Source organism: Vigna umbellata, chromosome 3 (assembly GCF_029865625.1).
Source record: "Vigna umbellata cultivar VRB3 chromosome 3, Vumbellata_1.0, whole genome shotgun sequence".
NCBI lineage: Eukaryota > Viridiplantae > Streptophyta > Magnoliopsida > Fabales > Fabaceae > Vigna > Vigna umbellata.
In genome coordinates this window covers 8043594-8066764 of record NC_142167.1, presented here as the reverse complement: position 1 = coordinate 8066764, position 23171 = coordinate 8043594, and the positions used below count along the sequence as shown (strand labels likewise).

At 33.5% G+C, this 23171-nt stretch overlaps 2 protein-coding genes across 2 annotated transcripts; one reads left to right on the top strand and one right to left on the bottom strand.

Annotated features, from left to right (window-relative positions):
- Positions 1-356: 356 nt before the first annotated feature.
- Positions 357-4741, top strand: LOC124849218 (vacuolar protein sorting-associated protein 9A-like). Its single transcript, XM_088108757.1, has 6 exons — positions 357-596; positions 1323-1470; positions 1815-1985; positions 2513-2689; positions 3612-3912; positions 4329-4741. Exons 1-6 carry the CDS (start codon positions 421-423, stop codon positions 4583-4585), a joined length of 1230 nt encoding a protein of 409 aa, XP_087964883.1. The 5' UTR covers positions 357-420; the 3' UTR covers positions 4586-4741.
- Positions 4742-6247: 1506 nt separating this feature from the next.
- PEX5 (peroxin 5) lies at positions 6248-19314 on the bottom strand. The gene is made up of 16 exons (XM_047327118.2): positions 19071-19314; positions 18862-18990; positions 18598-18727; positions 17634-17827; positions 16787-17038; positions 15798-15914; positions 14225-14392; positions 12555-12748; positions 11035-11281; positions 10277-10361; positions 9814-9923; positions 8456-8680; positions 7907-7972; positions 7099-7193; positions 6913-6996; positions 6248-6680 (listed from the first exon to the last, which is right to left on the bottom strand). The coding sequence occupies exons 1-15, from the start codon at positions 19185-19187 to the stop codon at positions 6915-6917; spliced, it is 2211 nt and encodes a 736-aa protein (XP_047183074.1). The 5' UTR covers positions 19188-19314; the 3' UTR covers positions 6248-6680; positions 6913-6914.
- Positions 19315-23171: the final 3857 nt, after the last annotated feature.

The following is a 23171-nucleotide window of genomic DNA, read 5'->3' as shown; positions in this document are numbered from 1 at the left end:
ATCTGCGTTATCTAAAGTTCTCAAGCTCATTATTGTCTCTAATGAGAAATACAAGACAAGTCTCATATTGAACAAATAGAATATCTGGAATAGGTTATATATATATATATATATTATAATTAAGTTATATATTTAGTAAATGTGATATTTTTAACATATATCTTTATTGATGATATCAAATATAAATGACAATGTGATTTTTAATATGTGTTTACATATCCTCGATATCAAAATATAGATGCCTAAATAGATAAAAGAAAACCTTAATTTCACAAAAAAATCATAATTTATACCTTGGTGTAATATCCAATAGATGAGTTGACGAATAAGTAGAGTAAGTATCTGATACTGGTGGTTGCATAAAATGTGAATCACGTGTATCTCTTTACCTAATTATTTTCCTTTGTTTCATTCTGCAACATGCTCCCTCTTCCTATGTTTAAGTTTCCATCTCTCTTGAATTTGGATTATTCCATTGACATCAACAACATGAACACGGAAACTACCATAGAGTCAGGATCAACAACGCCTTTCACTGATTTTCTCAATCGCATGCATCACCCTGCTTCCCTTGACCTCGTTCGATCCATCAAGAGGTAATCACCACCTTTCACTCTGTTTTCCCTTTTTCATTTTCTTTTCTTCAATTGCAATGCTTTCGCTATACATTTTTTCTACTCTGTTTATGCATTCAAAAGTTTTAAGAGAAACCAGTGTGCGTTTATTGTTAGTTTTATCATCACTACAACGTTTACACAATGCATCCAATTTACCATTTTATGAGTTCAATTATTCAATATTATTTGTTGGAACTCTGCGTATATAAGATAGAAGACTAATTTATAACATATAAGTGGATACAAACCTCAAGCCAAGCCAAGCCAAACCACTTTTGGGGATTGAGTGAGGCTTAAAGTTCCTTCTTTAATATGGTATTAGAGTTATGGTTAGAGTCTATCCTAACGATATTTATTTGTTGGGTGTGTTGAAAGTCTCACGTCAATTAAAGATGAAACCAATTTATAATATATAAGTGAGTGCAAACCTTACCTTACACCTTACACGCGGACTGTGTTAGGATTCACAAATAAATAACTGCATTTTAACAATGTGGTTAAGTTCGATCACTTAATTTATTTATATGAAAAGGAATTTGTTACTGTATCCCTTATATTCCAGTTGTACAGTAAGATACTTTTGGGTCGATCAGAAAAATTATTCAGTACACTTGAATAAGCTTTGGTGATGAACTTTTATGTTTAAATTTTGTTTTTGTCTTATTTATGCTTCTATTAATCCTGATGGCAAATTAATTTTATCAGCTTTATAGTATCATTTTCATTTTACCCACCGAAACCTGAAAATGATGGGAAAAGAGCTCAAGATTTTTTTCTGTCAATGGAAGCAGCAATGAGAGATCATCCACTTTGGACAACTGCCTCTGAAGAAGACATTGATTGCGCCATGGAGGTTCGTTCATCAAACAATCATAATCTTATAGCACACAACATCAATTTAATATATTAACAAATCAACAGAGCTCTATGTTACAAATGTGTTAATGGAAGGATACACAGTATTACTTTTTTTACAAAGATAGAGGAATTTAGAATATTTCAGACTAAGTTCAAAGAAGTAAGTATAATTTTTCCTGTTCAAAGTTGCTATTCTCTCTTCTTTTTTCTCGTCTCTCCTTCCTTACAGAAACACTGCATATGACAACAACTTGCTTCTCCATTCATTATGTAACATCATGGAGGGGATGTTTTTGATTTAGTATATGAATATAACTACACTATGTATTTTATCTGCAGGGTTTAGAAAAATATATAATGATTAAATTGTTCTCTCGAACATTTTCTGCTACTCCTGAGGATGCAAAGATTGACTATGAAATCTCTGAGAAAATAAGCTTGCTCCAAACCTTTCTGAAGCCTGAACATTTGGATATACCGCCAATTCATCAAATTGAAGCCTCATTGCTGGTATGCTTTATTCTACTAAAATTACAAAGAACTATAATTCATTCTACCAAAATATGTAAAAGTCTTTTATGTGATTTTTAGTAAAATTTGAAAACATTAAGCATATAGAATCATTATTGTAAATGAATGTTACTAACAAGTTGGAATAGTATGACAGTTCTAAGAATCAACTGATTTGTAGAATTCCCATTGTAATGAAATATAGAATTTCAACACAAGGTGAGTGAGTGTGTGCATTGTGTATGCTTTGCGTTTTAGAGGACTATTAAGTTGGGGAATGTTAAAATATGGTATGAAGTTGTTCATGTGTTTTCATTTGATAAATTAAACTTGTAGAATAATTGTTTCTTGATTTGAGAAATCCTTAGCAACATATTATGTGAAACTGTGACAGGACAAGCAGAGGATTTTTGGAAGGAAATGGAGTTTAAATTGCAAGAGTTAATGCCAATTCCAAAATTTAGATAAAAGGCCTTATAAATTAGAACTATTTATAAGTATTGACACCATTTTCCTTTTTCACTTAGCTTGCAGAGAAAGAATTGCTGAAAATCAATGCCTTCAAAGCTCCCCATGAGAAACTCTTGAGCATTTTGAATTGTTGCAGGGTCATCAACAATGTGTTATTAAATGTTGCAATGTCGGAGCATGTTCCAGCTGGGGCAGATGACTTTCTTCCTATGCTCATATATGTTACGATCAAGGCAAGCCCTCTTGGTAATAAGACATTTTGCTGGGTGTCAAATATAATTTTAGGATCTTAAGAGGGTAGATTTAAGTCTAACTCAACAAAATCGATTTGTAAGATGAAATTTACACTCATTTATATATTATAAATTTGTCTATCTCTAATCGATGTGGAATCTCTAATATTGTCTCATACAAAGACATGATCTTCAATGTGGAACTAAATATTAATAAGTGGTTTGATAACTGTAGTACGATAGGTTGAACAAACAACAAGTTTTATTAGAATAAACTTTAAAAAACTCTCATACCAGGGGTGGACTTTAAACCTAACTCTTGACATATAAATAGATGTAGAATTTATCTTACAAGACGGTTTTTTAAGATTGAATTAAACTTAAATTTTATTCCTGAAGATAAAATAACGAGACAGTTTTTCGCTTATATTATAACAGTATTACAGAGTGTAGAAGATGCTTTGTATCTAATTCTAACATAACATCTTAATCTTTTTTTGGTGTTTGTTGACATCTTCCATGGTGAGATGATGGTATGTTGGAAATCCAACATAACCTAGTGATATAGGAAAAATCAAATTCTAAGAGTTTTCACTAATAGTGAAGTAATTGTTTGCAAATTATTTGACGTCAAAGTAGATGTGAAGACACAGAACTCATAATGCTTCAGTCCAACTTACTAGTTCTATGTAGAGAACTTTAGTCATATGATTTTTTTAATAAAAAAAGATAAGAATATGTTGTAACAGCCATGACTGGTAAATCCTCATCATGATTTCGGTAACATTGTCTTGATCCTATAAATTGTGTTTTTGATTAAATTTGAACTTTCCTTTCATTGAGTTTTGGTCGCTATAGGCTTCACTTTACACTACCCTTTTTGACAGTGATTGATTTATTCCTTTTGGTTTGTCACTTTCAGGCAAATCCTCCAAAGTTGCATTCTAACCTCAAATTCATAAAGTTGTTCAGAAGGCAAGCAAAACTCGTATCAGAAGCTGAATATTATTACACAAATCTAGTGTCAGCAACGTCATTTATAGTTGACTTAAATGCCAAATCACTTTCAATGGACGAAATCAAATTTGAGGAGAGCATGCAAGCAGCCAAGTTGATCAATAAAGTCACAAATGAATCATCCTCTACATGTCAAATGAGCCAGCAACAGAACAACGAGTGCAGTTGCTCAGAGAAAATGCCCCACAAACCTGATGCTACCGGAGGTTAGAATAACTTGTTTTCTTAATTATGTCTCTTTTAGTATGTGTAAGTGAAACTGTTTAGTTTATTTTAAAAAAAAAAACAATTAGTTTGTTAGTGTAACTGATTGAAAAAGAGCTTTTCAGTAACAATTATTTTATCAATCAAAATAATCCATACCAATCAGGCACGGTCATTTTTGATAAACTTTTAATGAATACATATCTAAGTTAAAATTAACTTATGTTAAGAGATCAAACAAAGAATAAATATTTATGTTTTCTTTTAAAAAATCTGTAACTTAACTTCTGAAAAATCCCGCCACTTAACTTATTTAAGACCGAAGAAGTTTGATTTATTTGATTGAACTCTCTAATTTTGTCGATTTATTTTTTCTGTTTCTATAAATACTTGTTGCCTTTACTGTAAAACCTTGCAGTGTTTCAAGTTTTACAACATGGATCAAATTATCCTTACATGGAAGCAAAGAGCAAAGGGCTAACAGCTGGAGATGTGGACGTGCTATTAAGTGAGTATAAGGATTTAGTTAGTAAGTACACAATTATGTGCAAAGCTATTAGTTGTCTTTCGACATCAGAGAGAGAACCCCTCCTTCGTCAGATAGAGAAACAAAGTGCAGGAACTCTGCTTTCACAGCATGCAGGGATCAACACAGCCACCCACCAACATAATTAATTTACAATCAGAATGCCACTGTTTGTACATATCTACCCTACAGTTCATTAGATGTGTATGGGTTACTAGAATGTTTTTCACATTGTCAACCAATCAGAAATCATTGCTGGTATAACTTACGATAATTGTGTATATGAAAGTTAATAAAGTTATTAACCATAAGATCCATTGATCTGTTGACAACGCAAATACAATTGTTTTATGTTTGAATTAAAAAATGTTAATGGAACGGCACAAGGAAAATAAAGATTGACAACACAAGTTCAATTTTTTTTTGTTGGATAAAAATGGCAAACATAGTTGTGTTATATCTAACATCTTACCTTCTCCAACTTGCCTGTGCTGCTTCCAACCATGAGCTCCTTTAACGTGAATTTCGTAAGATAGAAATAAAAGATGAAAACATATATCGACTTGTTGATATAATTACTGGGAAAAACACAGCCGAGAATTCAAAATTGTTCTTCAAGCAATGGTGGATCATCTTAGATTCCTCACTTTTGCTTGTAATTCTTTGAAATATAAAACTAGCATTTATTCAAACGAAAGGGTTACTTCCTCGCTTTTTCTCCCTTATTTGCCTCTTCCTTATTTTTATCTACCAACAATACCATTTATATAGAAGTTTTTTTTTATCAGGCCATTTAGAGAAGTAACACATGTGAATCAATATCCAAAAATGAGTTTCCAAAAAAAAAAAATAGAAAGTCGGTAACATATGGACACCCTCAAATACCATATCTTTCTTCAGTTAGAACCTTTGATTCCATCTCTACCATACTTCATGACCAATTATAAGGGTTGGTACTTTTTCATTGGATCTCCCAAAGCACTCGGGACAAGTCGTGATCGGATAGCAATTACCGTCCTTGTGTTCATAGTGCAATTTTTTAATGATACTGACGAAAACTCTATAAAGAATTTTTTAAGTAGCCAGTTTGAATAACTAGTTCATTACAGATAAGTACGTTAAATAACTACTTGAAAACTTCCGAGTTAAATGATTTTAAAAAGATGAAGATACGTAACACCAGTACATGGACTACGTTAAAAGCTTCATTTATAAAGATGAAGTATGCTAAGCTTCATTTATAGATAAAGATATGTATTCTACATACATGCACATATATATATTTAGAGAGAGAGAGAGAGAGAAATCAATTTGTTCTAAAAAAAACAAAGAATTGTTCTGTCTTGTGAACCACCAAATATTGGTTCCTTAAAAACATATATCGATTACTTTTAGGAACAGTGCACAGAATTAAGACCCCATCCATGATCCATGACCCCTAATAGATATTCCTCATTATTTTCTTCTTCATTAACTCCGCCATTGTTATCGTAGTTGGTCCTCCAAACCTTAATAAAGAATAAGAGTTGTCTTACACTCGTGACAACCAACTTAAAGAACATCAACATACCTTACATGATAGATTTGGTATGAAGATTTAGCCTTTAACAAAGACAAAAGACATCGAGTATGTGCAGCTTTGGTCTTTCACTAAGCGAAAAGACATTTGAGTAATCCACATGCTGACATCACCAGATGAACACAACTTTTTTTGTTGTACAAGTACTGATATACAAGATTATCCAAACAATTCTAAACCTTGAGTGCTGAATACATAGAGATAATTAATACAGTATAATTCTCAAAAAGGCTAATTAAAAAGTGGGATGGTCATTAAGTTATTTATAGTTTTGACAAATTAGATACATAATATGTGATTAATCTTGTATACTTGTATTTATCTACATACACGATAAGCTCAACTTTATTATGGAACGTCGCATTCCTTAACTTTAATGCAGCTGTTCTCTGACAAGTAACTTTTCTAACATTAAGAAATGGAGTCTGTAACTGTGCCTATTTCATAATATACACCATATGTTCAAAGATTGATAGAATAATGCATCGTATTCACCTGCAGGCTTAGTCACTTGATCGCCTCTCAATTCTTCTAGAAATATCTACGGAAGCAGACATCTACTGCGAGCTTTAATGTCAGAAAATGTACCATTTACTCATCCAAAAGTATTAAGGAAAATTGGGATTCATGTTCAAGCAACCACCTCGACAGTAGAAGAGTCCCTCCTGTAATTCACCCACTCAGAAAAACTCGAAGCTTATTTAAATTTATGATAATAGAATTTGCGTGGTGTTCGTCAAAACTCATAGAATCAGCTTATTACATGTCCATAAGTTGTTTTCAACTTATTTTAATAAGCTCTCCAATAAACACAAAAATAGCTTTTATTTAAAAGGTTTTCAATTATAAAAATAACTTCTACAAAAGAGCTTGATTAAACTGTTTACTCAAACGCACCCTTACTGTAGAGGAAACTCCTTCTGGAGAAGGTCCAAATTACGACTATCACAAGCTTCCAACATGTCATTCCTAGAAGCACAGCTGGAAAATAGGATGAGACAGAAGGTAAGTCACGAGAACAATTCTAGTCAGTAAAATCCTGCAATACTTCTCTCTGTTAATAATGTATTATAATATCATTACCTTAATGAAATTCTCAAATATTGCCATGCATTCTCTGCTTTTGGATTCATGGCAAGTGCTCGAACATAATATCGAATGGACTCGTCATACATACCCTGTCGGAAGTGTGAAAGGAAGGTAGGTACAGTAAATTAGTTTTATCATGACAATTAAGATACAACATATACTTAGCAAATTAGACAAAAAATAGAAAAGTGGAAATTGGTAGAGTTAAATAACTGTCATTTTCATTCCTCCATCTTTGACATCTGTTATAGAATTGAGAGCAACTCAACTTTTGGGAAATTTTATATGGACCCCACCCAAAAATCATTCTCTTTTTATCCTCTCAAACAGTAAAAGTTAGGTATTTTCATCCTATCTTCCTCTCGCTTTCTCCAAACAAGTATAATGGAAATGGTGCCTTTCTCCAACCATTAAGGCAAACAACTGCACCATAATATCTCCACAACAGAAACTAAATTTATCCAAAATATTTGACATGCTTCATTATTCCACAATAAAAAGAATCGCCCCTAACATGTTCCAACATACTGCATAGATGGGCATCCAAATGTACACCCACCAACAGTACAATGTACTGCCCCATGCTTTGGAGAAAATATTGAAATCCAGAATAAAAATTCATATCAAAGTTGAGTTTTTTTTACTGATATAGCTGTCATACAACAAATATACTACAGTTTTACATTTGCATGGCATAATACAGTTACCATAAAGATAGTGAAAACTGAAATGACAAGCAAAATTCGACTTCTAACTTGATATGTACGATACATATAAGATAAATGCCCAGCCGGGAACTGACCTGATTTGCATAACTGATACCCATATTTGCCCAAGCACGAACATAGTTAGGCTTTAAATCCAGTGCCTGAAATGATTATTGTTTTAGTCAAAGGGAGAACTGCACCCGACAAAGAATAGATTTGACTAAAAGAAATAGATTGCACGTTCACTCCAAAAACAAAACTTTACAATACAATTATAGAAAAGGCAGTTAACTTGCACAGAATGGATAAAAGACCATTTGACTGTCTTCTTCATATTATTGCGACAACTATTTTTTTTTTTGGTTACATGCAAAGGAAATACATAATACTCACTCATACATTTGCAGCTGGAAATATCAGTACATGAAAATAACTAAAGAGCTAGTGATATACCGTCAAATAAGCAAAATCAAGGATTTGGAAAGACACATAATAAACTCCCTAACTTATAGTTCGAATAAACGTCCCCGTCATGCTCACACATTTGATTTCCGAAAATCTTGACACAAATTACATTTGATTGACCCAACTACATTAAAGCTATAGGCTACAGCAATAGCAGCATTAAATTCTATACACAACACCTGTTGGTAAGCCATTATTGCATCAGCACTTTGAATACTATTTGCTTGTGTAGCACCCAGTTTGTTCCATAATGAGTAATCCTGTGGCTTTAGTTTCAGTGCTCTTTCAAAAGATGCAATAGCTTTGTCATATTCTCTGGATAAGTTATACATGACCCCAAGAACTATGTGGACATCTGCATCATCCGGAGACAGTTCAGCAGCTTCATTGAATAACCTAGCAACCTGCAGAAAGGAAAATCAATCTTTGCTATTCTTAGATATCATTTAATACTCCCTTTCATCTCATATATAAGCAAAAATAACTAATTTCACACCTATTAAGAATGGTGGTTCATTCAGTATTCTTGTTTTCATATAATATGGGAGTACATTTTCTAAATTATCCTTAATCACATGTTGGAAATTCTACATCAACTAGGAATAAATTCAAATTATAATATATAAATTGGGTGCAATCTTCATTTTATAAGCCGATTTTGTAAAGTTGAATTAGACATAAACACATTTACTAAGATGGCATTAGAGCCATATAGAGTTTGTCCTAATCAAGTTCCATGATATTGTTATTAGGCTCCTGTTAGACCACCCACAAACATCTAATTTCACGTTTAAGATATTCATTCCTCAGCATGAGGAATTATGTTGGAGATCTCACATTAACTAAGAGTAAGGTTAGATTATAATATATAAGAGATTCAATCTTTATCTTACAAACCGGTTTTGTAAGCTTGAATTAGACATAAACTCACTAAGATCATGTTTATTGGAGATGGTTCCTAGAATTAATATATTGGTATTTTCGAAAATAATACATTAAATAGAACTTTGGAAGTTGGAGTTTGCTCATATTTAAGTTCACTTAACATGGCAATTTTTTCTTATGAGTCTAGAGGTAATACATGTTAAATAAAGAAATAGCAATCACTAGAAATGATAGATGCGGTCACCACAATTTAGAGATTTGATTTATTCTTATCCCTTTGACTTATTTTGACACAACAACTTCAAATCCCAGATAGAGGCCTAGAATGGCAGGCTTAAAAAATGCTAGTGGTACAGGTTAAGCACATTGTGGGATGGCTGCTATTTTAAAATTTTGTTATTACTATTATTGTTTAGTTTATTATACTATATGGTATGCTTTAAATAGTTCCTTATATTATTATTGTTGTGGTTGTTGTTTAGTCGATTGCATTTTTATTACTACACAAAACACCCAAAAAACATGCAAAGACAACACATCCCCACAAGGCGTTTCAAATACATGAACAATGTATGCATGAGGCTTTTACAGCCCACTGCTGTATTTAATAATCCCTTACACAATTCCCAAACAAGGTAATCAATCCACTTACATCAGCATAGTACAAAGAATCAGACATCTCAGGCGGGGCAAGTGTTCCATATTTTGGGTGATGGCGCAACCATCCATATAGATACTTCAGTGCAGATGTTTGCTCTAGTTCTGCAAATATCAGCAGATAGCTCAATATTTTATATCTAGGAATACAATGGAAAAACCTACAAGTCATTTGCATCAATGCTTTCAGTTACAAATTCAGTAAAAGAGAAGACAAGTACACAATGAAGTATAAGAATCCCTCCAAAGCAAGCAATTACAAAATAAAGCAAATATATTTGCGCATTTAAATAAATATCCAACTTTTAAAATTTTCACCGAAGAAGGATTCCAAAGCTGCGTAGGAATGTGCATATAAAATTAACTCAAGCATCAAGGATTAATGTGACAAATGATCTTTAATCTAGGTCGCTATTATTGTTATTCATCCAGGCAATAAATCAGAAGCCATTACTAACCATTTGTATGACTAACACCAAGAGCAAGAAGCACCTCCAAGTTTGTCGGGTCAGCCTCCTGTGCACGCATCATTGCTGCAATAGCCTGTGTAAGTTTAAATAGTTTTAAAACAGTTAAGTTTTAAAGTAAACATTTGAAAATAAGAGTGATGGGCTCAAAGGAAAACATGGTTAAATTGTGATAAGTGCTGACAAAAAGAAATTACAGTGAGTAACAACGGACAAGGTAGAGAATAAATTATTAGTCTTTTACCATGTAGTCTAATATAAAATCACATGAAATGGCTGCATAAAATGTACATTGAAGATTTGGCAAGTTTCCATGTTAAAACAAGACCTCAGAACAGCAAAAAAGAGTTCAGAATACGTAATGGAATAACAAGATTTGTATTCAATTGCACCTAAATGCATTCTACAACTTATGAAGATAGTAATTTATTATTTTTTGTATATATGAAATGGCCAACAAATATACTATACAATATTTTGCAAAATGAAATTGGAAGCACAAAAACTATATATCTAGAACAATCATCTGATGGTTTCAGCAAAAAATCAAATTTGAATGGCATAATACATTGAACAGAAATACCATCTCTGCCATAGACTGTTGAAATATAAATTCAAACAAATTAATTAATAGAATTGTTTGTTTTGTATCACAGGTGTATGCCTCCAGAAAATTGCAACTACACAATAATACATGGGATTGCAGACTACCCAAACATGGGGATACCATCAATAAGGCTTAACCGAACCTGTTGATCATCATCATTCTCTGCATGTGCTATTCCAAGCAGTCTCCATCCTTCAGCATTTTCAGGATTTTTTATGACTTCCGCTTCCAATGCTAGAACTGCTTCACTTAAAAGTCCTTTTCTGAATAGATCTTGGCCTTCTTTTAGGGGATTTGGATGGCCAACATAAGGGTTTAAATCTGAAAAGACATACACACCCCTCGAACTGTCTAACTGCTGCTTGGAAGCAACTTGCTCATTTAGGAACCTTCATATAACCCCAAAGAGATAGTGATTAATAAAGCAATAACCTCCCTCGCTGGCATGTAATATCTTTTATGCTAAAGAGAAAACATATGGCATAACCGAAGCAAAAAGAGAAAAACACAATAGGAAAGGAACAAGAACAGCCACTTTTTAATGTTAGTGAAAGAATAGTTAACTGATGAAAAAAGTGAAGTACATTTAGGAGAATTGTTATCCTCCTGAGTAACCAAATTAGACCAATCAATAATCTTAACCTTAAATAATATCCAAGATTCTTTTGTTCATTATGGACCATAAGAATGGGCATTTAGTTTGACAAATATTGTTTGTCAGCATCTATATTTTGAAAACAAAAAGTCAAACCAACATTCAGTTCCCACTGATTCAAATGAGCATTGAATGGTGCATAATTTTTACAAAATAATTTCCCAGATCCCATCCAAGTGTTCATAGTCAAATCTTCAAATAAAAATAAAACCGAAAAGTAACAGATTACTTAGGCTCTAAAGAAGGTGTTTCTTTCTCAATCTTAATCTTCAATATTTAGGGGCACTCCAAATATTTAAAAGAAAAAAAAAAGTCTCACAGTTCTCAATTAGACTCAAGTGTTTGAACATAAAAATAGCAAGTTTATTAAAAGAATTCTGGAACTTATGTATAATATGTGATCCAAAACACTAATAGTAGCCTAAGCTCAAACAAGGAGTCTCCTCCCTCAAACAAACTTCAACAATATAACACAGTTTATCAGAAATGTCACATATCCTATTTAAGAAATACACAAACTGCTACAACATACCATACAACTGTACTACAGTTACTAAAAACATACTTCCTCCCACTTCTGATTTTTTAGTTGTCTGAAATCTGAATGCCACATCAGTCTAGAATAAGGGCAAAGGAAAATACATTCCTGCCTAGTATATGAATTTTCAAGGGCAGGTATGGCATTCTATTGCTTCAAAGAAAAGGGAATCAAGAGTAGTTAACATATTTCTCTTAATAAAGAAAAGTAGAAAACCAGATTAAAACATCAATTCAGAATACTAGAGTAGAGACACATTAGCCAAAACCAGCTTTCAAATTGCAACTTCCAATTCTATTCATAAAAGTTCCCCCAACTAAAAGTACACAAGATGATGCATAGTTATGATTCTTTCAATATATTCTTATTACTTAAAACAAAATCTGTTGTTTGTCACTCAATCCAGTAAATAATTTATTTTTGTTGAAAAAAACAATTTTAGTTCAGTCTGTTCAAAAGTTTGACTTACTCATCATATGCTTGTGCCCAACTATCAGAAGTGCTGTCTCCTAAGGCTGCTTCACCTAACTGCTGACCAAATTCATCTGCCCAATCATTAACATTCAACTTTGAAAATTCATTAACCCACTGATCATCAGTTGTATCATGCTGTCGTCCTTCAGTTGCATATTCATTCACCCACTGATCAGGTCCATGATAAACCTAGAAACCACAAGTCAGCATTAAAAAAATTTAGGAAAAGGCATTGTCAATTAATTAGTCCTAATTTTCTAGGCACACCAATGATTTCATTACTTTGTTTTTAAAATAAATCAAGTCAAAAGTAAACTGACTGTGAGATCTATCAGAGTTGCATGCATATAAAAGGGTGACTTCATGCATGAATCTCCCACCAGTTTTGGGTATAAGGAGGTTCAAATATATGCATGCAAACCCTTATGTATAGAGAAGTTGCTTTCATGATTCAACCCAGGGCAGACAAATCAATCTTACCTTTGCACCCAAGGCTCCCACATCAAAACATTAAGTAAAATGGAGTCTAGGAATAACAACAACCAACAACCTAGTCAAACAGTTGCACCAGAGTTTGCACACAGCCTTACAATCATAAATAAGAATACATGTAATTCAAGTAAGAATACATATAATTCTGCAATTTAGCAGTCCCAGAATTGGAAAAAAAAAAACACTCTCAAGGATCAAGACCATAGAACCCATGCTAACATCCACTTCCCATATGAATATAGTTCTCAGGAACTCGATAGAAAACTTGGATAACTTTTCTGAACAAATGGCAAAGTATAAGCACCAATAGGCAAGGAAATATCCTTGTCATTCACAGTCAAAGCCTTCAAAACCTCATCTGAGTGAAAAAAAATCATCCAATTCATATATTCTTCTCCACAAAAACCCAAATTACCATAAAAAGACCTGGAACCTAACCTCCAGAAATTGCTAATAAGTTAGAAATCAACTTATTGAAACTAGAATTCAAGTAAGCCTCCCAACTCTTACAAACACCATAACAAAATTTGTTCTGCAACTCCAGCCCAACCTAGCTAAGATAAACTGAATTACAAGCCTTTCCAGCTTATTTAAGCATTTTATCCTCATAATACAAACTTCCCTTACTTGTATTAAATATGAAAACACTAGCCCTGAATTTTGAAAGGATATTTACATATAATGAGTCAAATTTTGCATTATTGCACCGTTTATACAGTCCTTTGGTTCCAATTGAAGTGAAATGATAGCATTTTCTTCTTTAGCCCACGACTGAATATGGGATGGGGTAGTTATCTTAATCTCTCTTACACTCTAATGGGTGCTTGAAGGGAGTTGATTTTCCCGTCCTTAACAGATACTGAACAACCTTGCTGCAATTTTTCACCTTAAGTATTTTCTTCCTTCTGTTCAGGAGTATTTTAATCTTCACTTAACTTGAACATTTCCTCTTTTAATTCTATAATAAGAGATTAAGATCTATGTGGTATATCATTATTATTCAGTGTCTTTACATGAAGGTCCCCTCCTCACATTTAGTTTTATAACCAAATATACAGTTAACCATAACCAAAACTATATCTTGATATATCAGCCTTATAATGGAATATATGCCAATCAATAATATAAAACAGTTGCAAAAGAATAATATGGTTCCATGCTCAATGGACATGCCTTATCATTTAAATATTCTCCAGCCCATGCATGACCACGATTATATTGTTGATCATATTCTGTTGCCCAATCTCCAGATGCAGGTAATGAATTCTCTTTGACCTGATTGTCATCAATAATTAACTCACCACGGCTCATCTTCGACACAAATTGAAGGAATTTTGAGTTCTGCATAGCACAAAAGCATGTAATTGATTTTATTTTATTTTTAAGGAGGGAAAGAAATGCAACAACAAAATAAAACACTCTTCTTAACAAGGGCACATGAATGTTATAGTGCAGAAAAGATAAGTTCATCAATATTAATCAGAAAGTTGTTTATTTCATCCATAGGGCTTTCAAGGATATCCTTCAATAAAACATTGTGGCATAGCCCGGACAATCTGTATAATCAATATTTTACACAGTTTGTCCCTTCACAATCTTGTCATCTCCCTTTTCCTGATTTTTAAATAACTGAATAATCTATAAAAAAAAAACCGCATATTTCTAATGCAACCAAAGCACAATAGAATATAACAATAAGAAAAATGCAAGGTATTAACTCAAAACCTACACAGCACCTTTGAAAAACAACAATGAAAATACCAGACACAAGTATAAGCTTTAACACAGAAGGAGACCAAGAACACCATTCCATGTCAAAGAACTCGTGATGGCTGAGATACCCATCTCAGCATTACATTCTGGGCCTAAAAATCAAATATCAGCATCACCAGAATACTATTCCCACACATACTCTTGTTAATATGTTTAAAAGTTTGAAAATAATCATAAAATCAACGAGGGATCACAGTAAATATTAACATATGAATTCCCACACATTACAGGCCGAAAGATCAAATATCAGCATCACTTGAATATTATTCCCAAACGTTACTCCTGTTAATATTTTAAAAAAAATCAAAAATATTTTAAGAATAATTATCGCCCATTATAAAATCAATGAGAGATCATTGTCAATACTATTCCAAAAACTCATGTTATCCTAAGTGGCCTAGAGTCTAGAATCATGTCCCGCTTCCAGAAGCACCAAATGATCTTTCCCATCCTGTAAATATTATACTGAATAAATTGAATATAAGTGAGAAATCAAATGCATTTGAATGTAAGTGAGCAATCAAATGCATTTTAATGTGAGAGACAGATGGAGAATGTGTGGTAAGTACCCAAACACTTGGGGCACCCTCAAAAGCTAGCTAGTGAAGGAAAGAGCTAAGCACTTAAATACTTCATCAACCATCCCATATTACTCGATGTGGGATATAGACATCCCCATAATAACCAAGTTCTATCATTGTGCAAGACCAAAAAATTGTGTAGAGAGCACCTGAAATTAAGGCTAAGGAACACAATGACCATACATCCCGAAGTTTCCAAGAGTAAACAATTACCCATTAAGGGATTAATGTATAAACATTTCTCCCAAATTTCTGTTTTAGTTATCTTGGTTCTCAAAAAAGAACAAAATGATAAGGGCGTGTAAATTAGCAAAAACACAAACTAATGAACTACTGTCTCATATTTTGATGTACTACATTGGAAATATTAAAGTCATGTGTAGCAGAGAAACCTGAAATTTAGGATCACCATTTTGGGCCAATGTATTTGCAAGCATACGAGTCTGTTCCATTGCAGCAAAGTTTGACATGTTCATACCTTGCATTTGACCTACTGATGACAATTGGGACTGCAAAATGATTGCAAGAGAAAATATCTTAAAATAAGAAATGACTTACAAATAACAATTTATAGTCAGGTCCAACGAAAAATTGATTATTTTCTACAAGTACCAGTATAATCCAAGCCCAGTGTCACCAACATCAATACCAGCGAAGAAAGAAGGCATTGCATCAAAGACACGTTCTATAAAACAAGATATGATGCATCCCTTCATTTTTTAGTTATATGTTCTTTCATAACCTGTTTATTTGGGTTCTATTTGTTTTGGATATTCTAATTGAAATTATAATAATCTCAAAACAGAAAAGAAATAAAGCAGCCAGATATTCTGAAGTCATTCCTCAAATTGCACTTTCCTCTTGATATGTGTGCTACAGGTGATGGATGCCAACAACGACACCAATGAAGAAATAGGACATTGCATCAAACTTAAGAAAATTATTTGGCAAGAAAGCCCGTCGACAGAAAAAAAATGTAGGATGGTGAAACTGAATTTTAGAGGAATAGAGCTACAATGGAAGAAAAAGCTGTAGAAGCATCATGATAGCCCAGGAAAATCTAAAATTAGAACTTGGAAGTGATGCTCAGGAAGTAATTTCCACTGACTAAGTATATGATGAAGTTGTTTAGGAGATTCCGTGAATTGACCAAAAATGGGTATTGGAAGTAACATTTTCAGACTGTATACAACCTTGAAGCATAGATAAGAGAATAAATCCTTAATGTTTGCATCATCAGACAAATAAGTACAAGTCTCCTCAATAAAGTTCAAAGATTTCAATTTCATTATTAATAGGCACAATACTAATATAATTTGCACATAAAAAGTGTAATTAACTTCATATTATGGCTATAAATAGAACATTAAAAACTTCTCACGTGTTCAAATTCAGACGCCCAACCATTTGCACCATGTTGTTGCTCAAAGGAGTTAGCCCATGAATCAGGATTATCATATTTTCCCCTATGTTGACTAAATTCAGTAATCCACCCGTCTGCAGCAGGAGGACCAGGTCTCATATTGCCTTGAGATTCATTCCAGTAATCCTCAAGCTCCCGAAATCTTTCAGGCATAGGTCCCTTACCACGGACATTGCTATCAATATCTAGAGAGCATAGAAGTGCATTTACCTGAAAAGTAGTTACATATGGTGAGCTCAGAGTCAAACAATCAAGAAAAAGAATATAGGCAAAAACATTTTTTTTTTAAGATAATGAAGCAAAATATCTGGTAGAAATCATTACTAATCACATGTAGATAGAATACATATCACTGCACATGCTTTATAAAGGGAAAGATTGGCACACTCTAGAGGAAGAGCTTTTCTAATTTTAAGTAAAACTTTGGTGAAGATATAACTTAAGAACGAAGTGATGCTGATTGACATTTGACTCAATAAAATAAAAGGTCAGCCAACGTGTATGAAGAAACCGCTATGGTATATGAGCAACTCCCAAGCCCATATAATATCATCCAGGATTAATTATCAACCAAAAAATAAATAAAATCATTTTAGCGAAACTCAAAGGTAGGTTACATGGGAAGAACATCTTGAGCAATTACACCAGAGCCTAGGTAATCATCCTTGCCCCTTTATCAGTAATCAAATATTGAAGTCTAAATCTCTAATACACAAACAACTAAGTTTTTTCTGTTACTCTTTTCCCTCAACGACTACGACTAAACTAAGTGAAACCTGATGAATGTATTCATGAATTCCCTTACTTGTGCATCAATAAATTCTTCACTTTTATCTGCAAAAAGATGCCTGGCCATTATGCTGCTACGGTCTCGTATGCATTGTTTATCACCTTCAGATAAACCCAGCATCGGAAGAGGGGTAGGATGAAAAGGCACTCCACCACGGCTGCTATCAAGAAATGAGTGCAAAAAACTCGATAGAACTCTTTGTGGTGTCCCTGCAGAGAAAACAACATCAACTCCACACCTCTTCTTCTGTGCTCAGTTCTCAATGCATTCAAATAAAAAAATCAAGTCCACGGTACAACCACCACTAATTACAACACCTCTACTACAGCCCACAACAGGAAACACCATACACAACAACCAGAGCATGGCAAGTCAAAAGAATAACATTATTTTCTAAGAGGATGTTTATAAATTGTATTTTCACTTTATTTTCTGTTTTCTAGAATCTATAAAGGAAAAAAGAATGCAATTTAAAACAGCCACGGTAAAATTATTTTCTAATAAGAGCTGTTTTGTTCAAGAAAACATTTTCGGTTTATATTTTCCATTTTCACTCCATTCTATGTTTTCTAAAGTTTATACAGGAAAAAAGAACACAATTAGAAACAGAAACGGTAAAAAAAAAATCACTTAATTTCGTTCATGAGAAACACTACCAACACTATCTAACACATTCTTTTCCCCTGCTGGACGAAATTAGCTGAAAATCACAAAAACTGTCCAGTCCTTATTGAATGAACAACGCTCTTAATTTGGCAGGTGGCACTCATGTCTGAAAGAACGTTTTCTGATTTTATTCTCTGTTTTCACTTCATTTTCTGTTTCCTAAAGTTCATTAAGGAAAAGGAAGACAAACAGTAAAAACATAAAAACCTGTCTTCACTTAATCTTGCACAACCTATTGAAAGCCAACAAAATGAAAACAGAAAACATTTTCTCACACCAAACAATCCCCTGGACCAATCCAAACACAACCTACCATCCAATAGCTGCTGTTGAATCGCCGGCACCAGTTGCCGCGGTCCGGCAACCCCGGCCTCACGCTGTATCTCATCCCACGTCTCTTCCATCCCATTCGCGCCACGGAACCTATGCAAAAACTCCGAAGCCTGTTTTCGGTCAAAAAAACAATTACAAAAACTCAAATCACTCATTATTGAGAAGTATGACATGATATAACATTATAACAAACACACACACGGCACAAACAATCACAGACACAAGAATCCAATCCAAACCGAACCTGAGAGTTTGCATCCAATAGAGGCTTATCGAATTCGGAGCCGGGAAGATGATTGACGGGAAGAGCAGTGGAGTAAAATTGAGAGGTAGGGTCAGTAGGAGTGGACGTCGGAATCTCCTTCAGCCTCTCCTGTGATAGTTTTGCGACCAAAAAATCGAAATCAGCGATGAGTGAAGAAAGAGTAAGATAGAAAGAGGAGAAACTAAGACCTGAGTTTTGGAGGAAGAGCCAACAAGAGCGTTGGCTAGAGAGGCAAGAGGATTAGCGGAGGAAGAAGAAGAGTCACCGCAAGCGGCAGCACCCGAAACGAGGTCGCGCATCGCCATGGCCCACCGTTGCAGTTCTCACTCTTCTGCCACTTTTCTTCTTCCGATTGGCGGTGCCTGTTCTGATGGTTTGGTTGGTGTGGTGTTTTTTTTCCTTCTTCCCCACCCTCGTGGGTTACGCTGTTTTGTTATCTCTATCTGCGTGCTATGCTTGTCATTTTCTCTTTTATTCATTTTTTGTTTTTATTAAAATTGTATTTATTATTTAGATTAATATTAATAAAATAGAAATAGATGACAAAATTTACCTCCATTTATTTCGATAAATTGAAAAAAAGATGTGGAAAATATTAAATATATAAAAATATTTAATGAAAATTAAAAAACAAATATTCAATTATAAATATAATATCAATATATTTGTGTTCAAATATGTTTTTAATTTAACAATTCTTGTTGCTGCTAGAGAGAGAATCCATCCCATTTCACACTAGATTTTGGAGAGAAACAAGTTTTTTGTGGATCTCACATAATTTGTATTATTTTCTTTTCATTTTCATCACAACCAAACTATAGAAAAAAATATTATTTTATTTTCTTTCACTCATTTTCAATTCAATTCCGTTTTAAATAGTCCTAGAAAAATATAGACTTGGTCATTTTCTTAGCAAGATGTAACTTTTATCTAATAAACAATCAAATTCACTTTCACTAAACAGTTTTATAATGAAGTATCAATAATTTTGAGTTCATTTATAACTAATAATACGAAGTGTAGAATCACTAATATTAACATTTTATTCGTTAATTTATGAGTTATGCATTATATGAAAATAAAAATGTTATTAGCAAGTAAATCAGGTTTGAGTATTGAGTATAAAAAACGATGGTAAGTGGACTGATATGATATTAAAAATGGTCACTCGTGTTATTTGAGATAAATAGTTATTAATAATGTTTTAAATAGTTATTTTTATAGAAAAAATATTATTATAGATAATAGTCATTAATAAAATCATGTTTCACTACTGTTGTTGTAGAAAATCAAAGTAAGTCCTAGAATTAATATCTTTGTCATTTTATCGTAATTTGCAGTCTTAAATGATAACAATATGTGTATAGACAAAAACAAAATGCACAGAAAATAGTAAGTTAAGGAAGTTCAATAAAACATTAAAAAATTCACGAATTATTGAGTTTTTTCTTAGTTTAGAGACAAATTTAGTAGCAAGTCATAATTTTATGTCTAAATGGATAATTTACTGTATGTTTATGAAAATAATTTATTTTAATAGGTGATTAAATGTATAATTAATTATTGTTATAATTGATTATAATCAAAATCATATTTTTGTTTCAATAGATATGTTGAAAAGTGTTTGTAAGTTCATTAATTCATTTAAAGGAAATTTGTAATTGTATAAGAAGATTTTTAAAGAGTCATTAGTTTTATTATTTATTTATTAATCAAGTATTTTTTAAAGTGATTTTTCTTTATCATTTCATAAATAATGATAAAGTGATTTTTTAAAGTGATTTTTCTCTTTATGAAGTTGAAAGAGAAAAAATCTAAAAAAAATAATTATTATAAATTGAGCATTTTCAAATTTGTAAAATAACATTTTAAGAAAGAAAATACAAATTTGAATTTTTGCTCATACATACATCCAACACATTATCACCGAGTTGAAAAACTTTATAGATTGTTTTTATAATAGGTGATGTGACGTACAAATTATATAGAAAAGCATATAAAATAAAGATGTCATTATAATGCATAATATAAGAAAGCAATCAAGAGTAATTACAGTCATTCTCAAAGTAACTCCAAAATTTACACTTAAATAAAATAAAGTCTAAATTGGAAGCTTAAAAAAAAGAAAAAGTACATCAAAATACAGGAAATAACTAATAACACCTTAAGGAGACTAGGCACCATTATCCTCATCTTCCAAAGATGTCTCCAAAAGAACATCCTCGCCATCTGCTCCCATCCAAGTGGACGATTATCGCAAAAGAAACATACACAAGCAACACAAACAAGCAAGGGTGAGCTAGGTATAAAAAGCATGTTATTCAATCACACACGGCATGCAAAATTCACTCAAAACATGGTAAAATATCATCACAAGACTTGTTGTTTTATAAACCGACTCGTCCAGACTAGAATGATTACCGAGCTATGGCGGGTTATGCACTCGTGGTGGCCTCTACTGCTTTGCAAAGCCGTTGCCAATGGGTTCCACCCTACCACACTCACGAGGTTAGTTCGTTCCGCGCCCTAGAGCATACTGGAAGCCTCCAAGACTAGGACCTCCTGCTACTACTCACCACATGATTCAATCCTCTCTACTTGAGAATGATTGATCATTGTAGTTTCAGGAAAACCCCCAAGACTGAGCTGTCATCCAATCATTCTACACACTACTAGGGCACCACCATGTATCATCTCCTTAAGGATCATGGAATTACGTCCATGAACCATACTATCACTTTGAAATTTAACTCAAGACATAAATAACCAATTACCATCATATTATCACAATGAATCCACACATATCTCATACACTCGCATACCTCCAACATAATCACATGATCATATCATACTATGCATTCCACACACTGGATTCAATCAAAGGAAAACAAAAGAAGAGACTTGACCCAAAAGGAATCGCACAACGCACCCCTACTCGCAAGGCAAGACCAATGAGTCTCGCATAGCTCACCCAGTTAATTCGTTATGCGAATTAACTCGCTGAGGCTACAGGTCTCAGGTCCTCTCGCATAGCGCACCCAAGTCGCTATGCGAGAGCGTAGACAGAGAACACACCCCCCAAAACTTCTCGCTATGCGCTCATCTCGCACTTCGAATTAAAATAGGAATTGTTCCAGACCCTCACCAGTCGCACAGCGACTAGATTCGCTATGCGGATCGATAGACAGAGAGCAACACTCTCTGGTCATTCACACAGCGTATAAGCTCGCACAGCGAGTGACCAAGACAGTGAGCACCCTCTACTATGCATAATCTGCAGAACGTAATTTCTGCATAATTACCCACTCACCCACTCCTTACCACTTCTAGGCCTTTCTTCCAACTTCTAATACCTTTAATTCATATTTTGTACCTAGTTAAACTTGTCTAGGTGCCCATAAAGTGTTATTAACATGATTCTAAAGTAATCAATACCTAACTTTTAACTTAAACTCCAATTTTATTAACCTAAGAACCCAATTTCAATTCTATCATGTTGCACATGACTTTACTCAGTTTTATGACCCTAACCAGTTCTAATTGACTCAACCAAGCTAGCCAAACTACCCAATTGATCATCGAAGAAGAACCCAATGTCTGAACGCATCAAACTCACCTTTGACGCCAGCACATATGACTAGTCACAACTGACTAGATCAGACCAGAGCTGCTCTATGATCAGGGATGTGCCAACTCAGGTTTTTAAGGTTCCTCTATCCTACCAACAAAGTACAACAAGCCACAATTAATTTATCTAAGTCATCCAAATTGTCCTATGGTGTCCTAGCCTCCAATTGCCCAATTCCAATGCATCACTTCCCCTCACATTAACCTAAAGCAGTACTTGTACACCCACCCACTATGCATATTGACTATTTTACAGAGTTCTTACTCCCAACCAGAAATCCATTACAACCAACAAACTCATCCAAGTCAAACAATGTTCAACACACCATGGTTACACAACTTTCACACATTTAGCAGATGCAATTCAGCATGCTCCCACTAAAAATATAACTTAACAGTAAATAATCATAAATTATCAAACATACACATCGTACAGTTCAAATAAAACATAACTAGCTCCCTTTACCTCAGAGTTGAACTACCAAGCTCACAAGAACGTCCCTTTATGGTATCTCACACAACGAGAACTCAACCAAACCCTACAAACCACCAAAGTGGTGACAGCAACAGCTCTTAGAGCTTGATTTGGCAGAAAGTATGAAAACGAAACCCCACTAGTAACATGCAACCAGTAACGTTGCATGCCCTAGGTTCTAAGATAG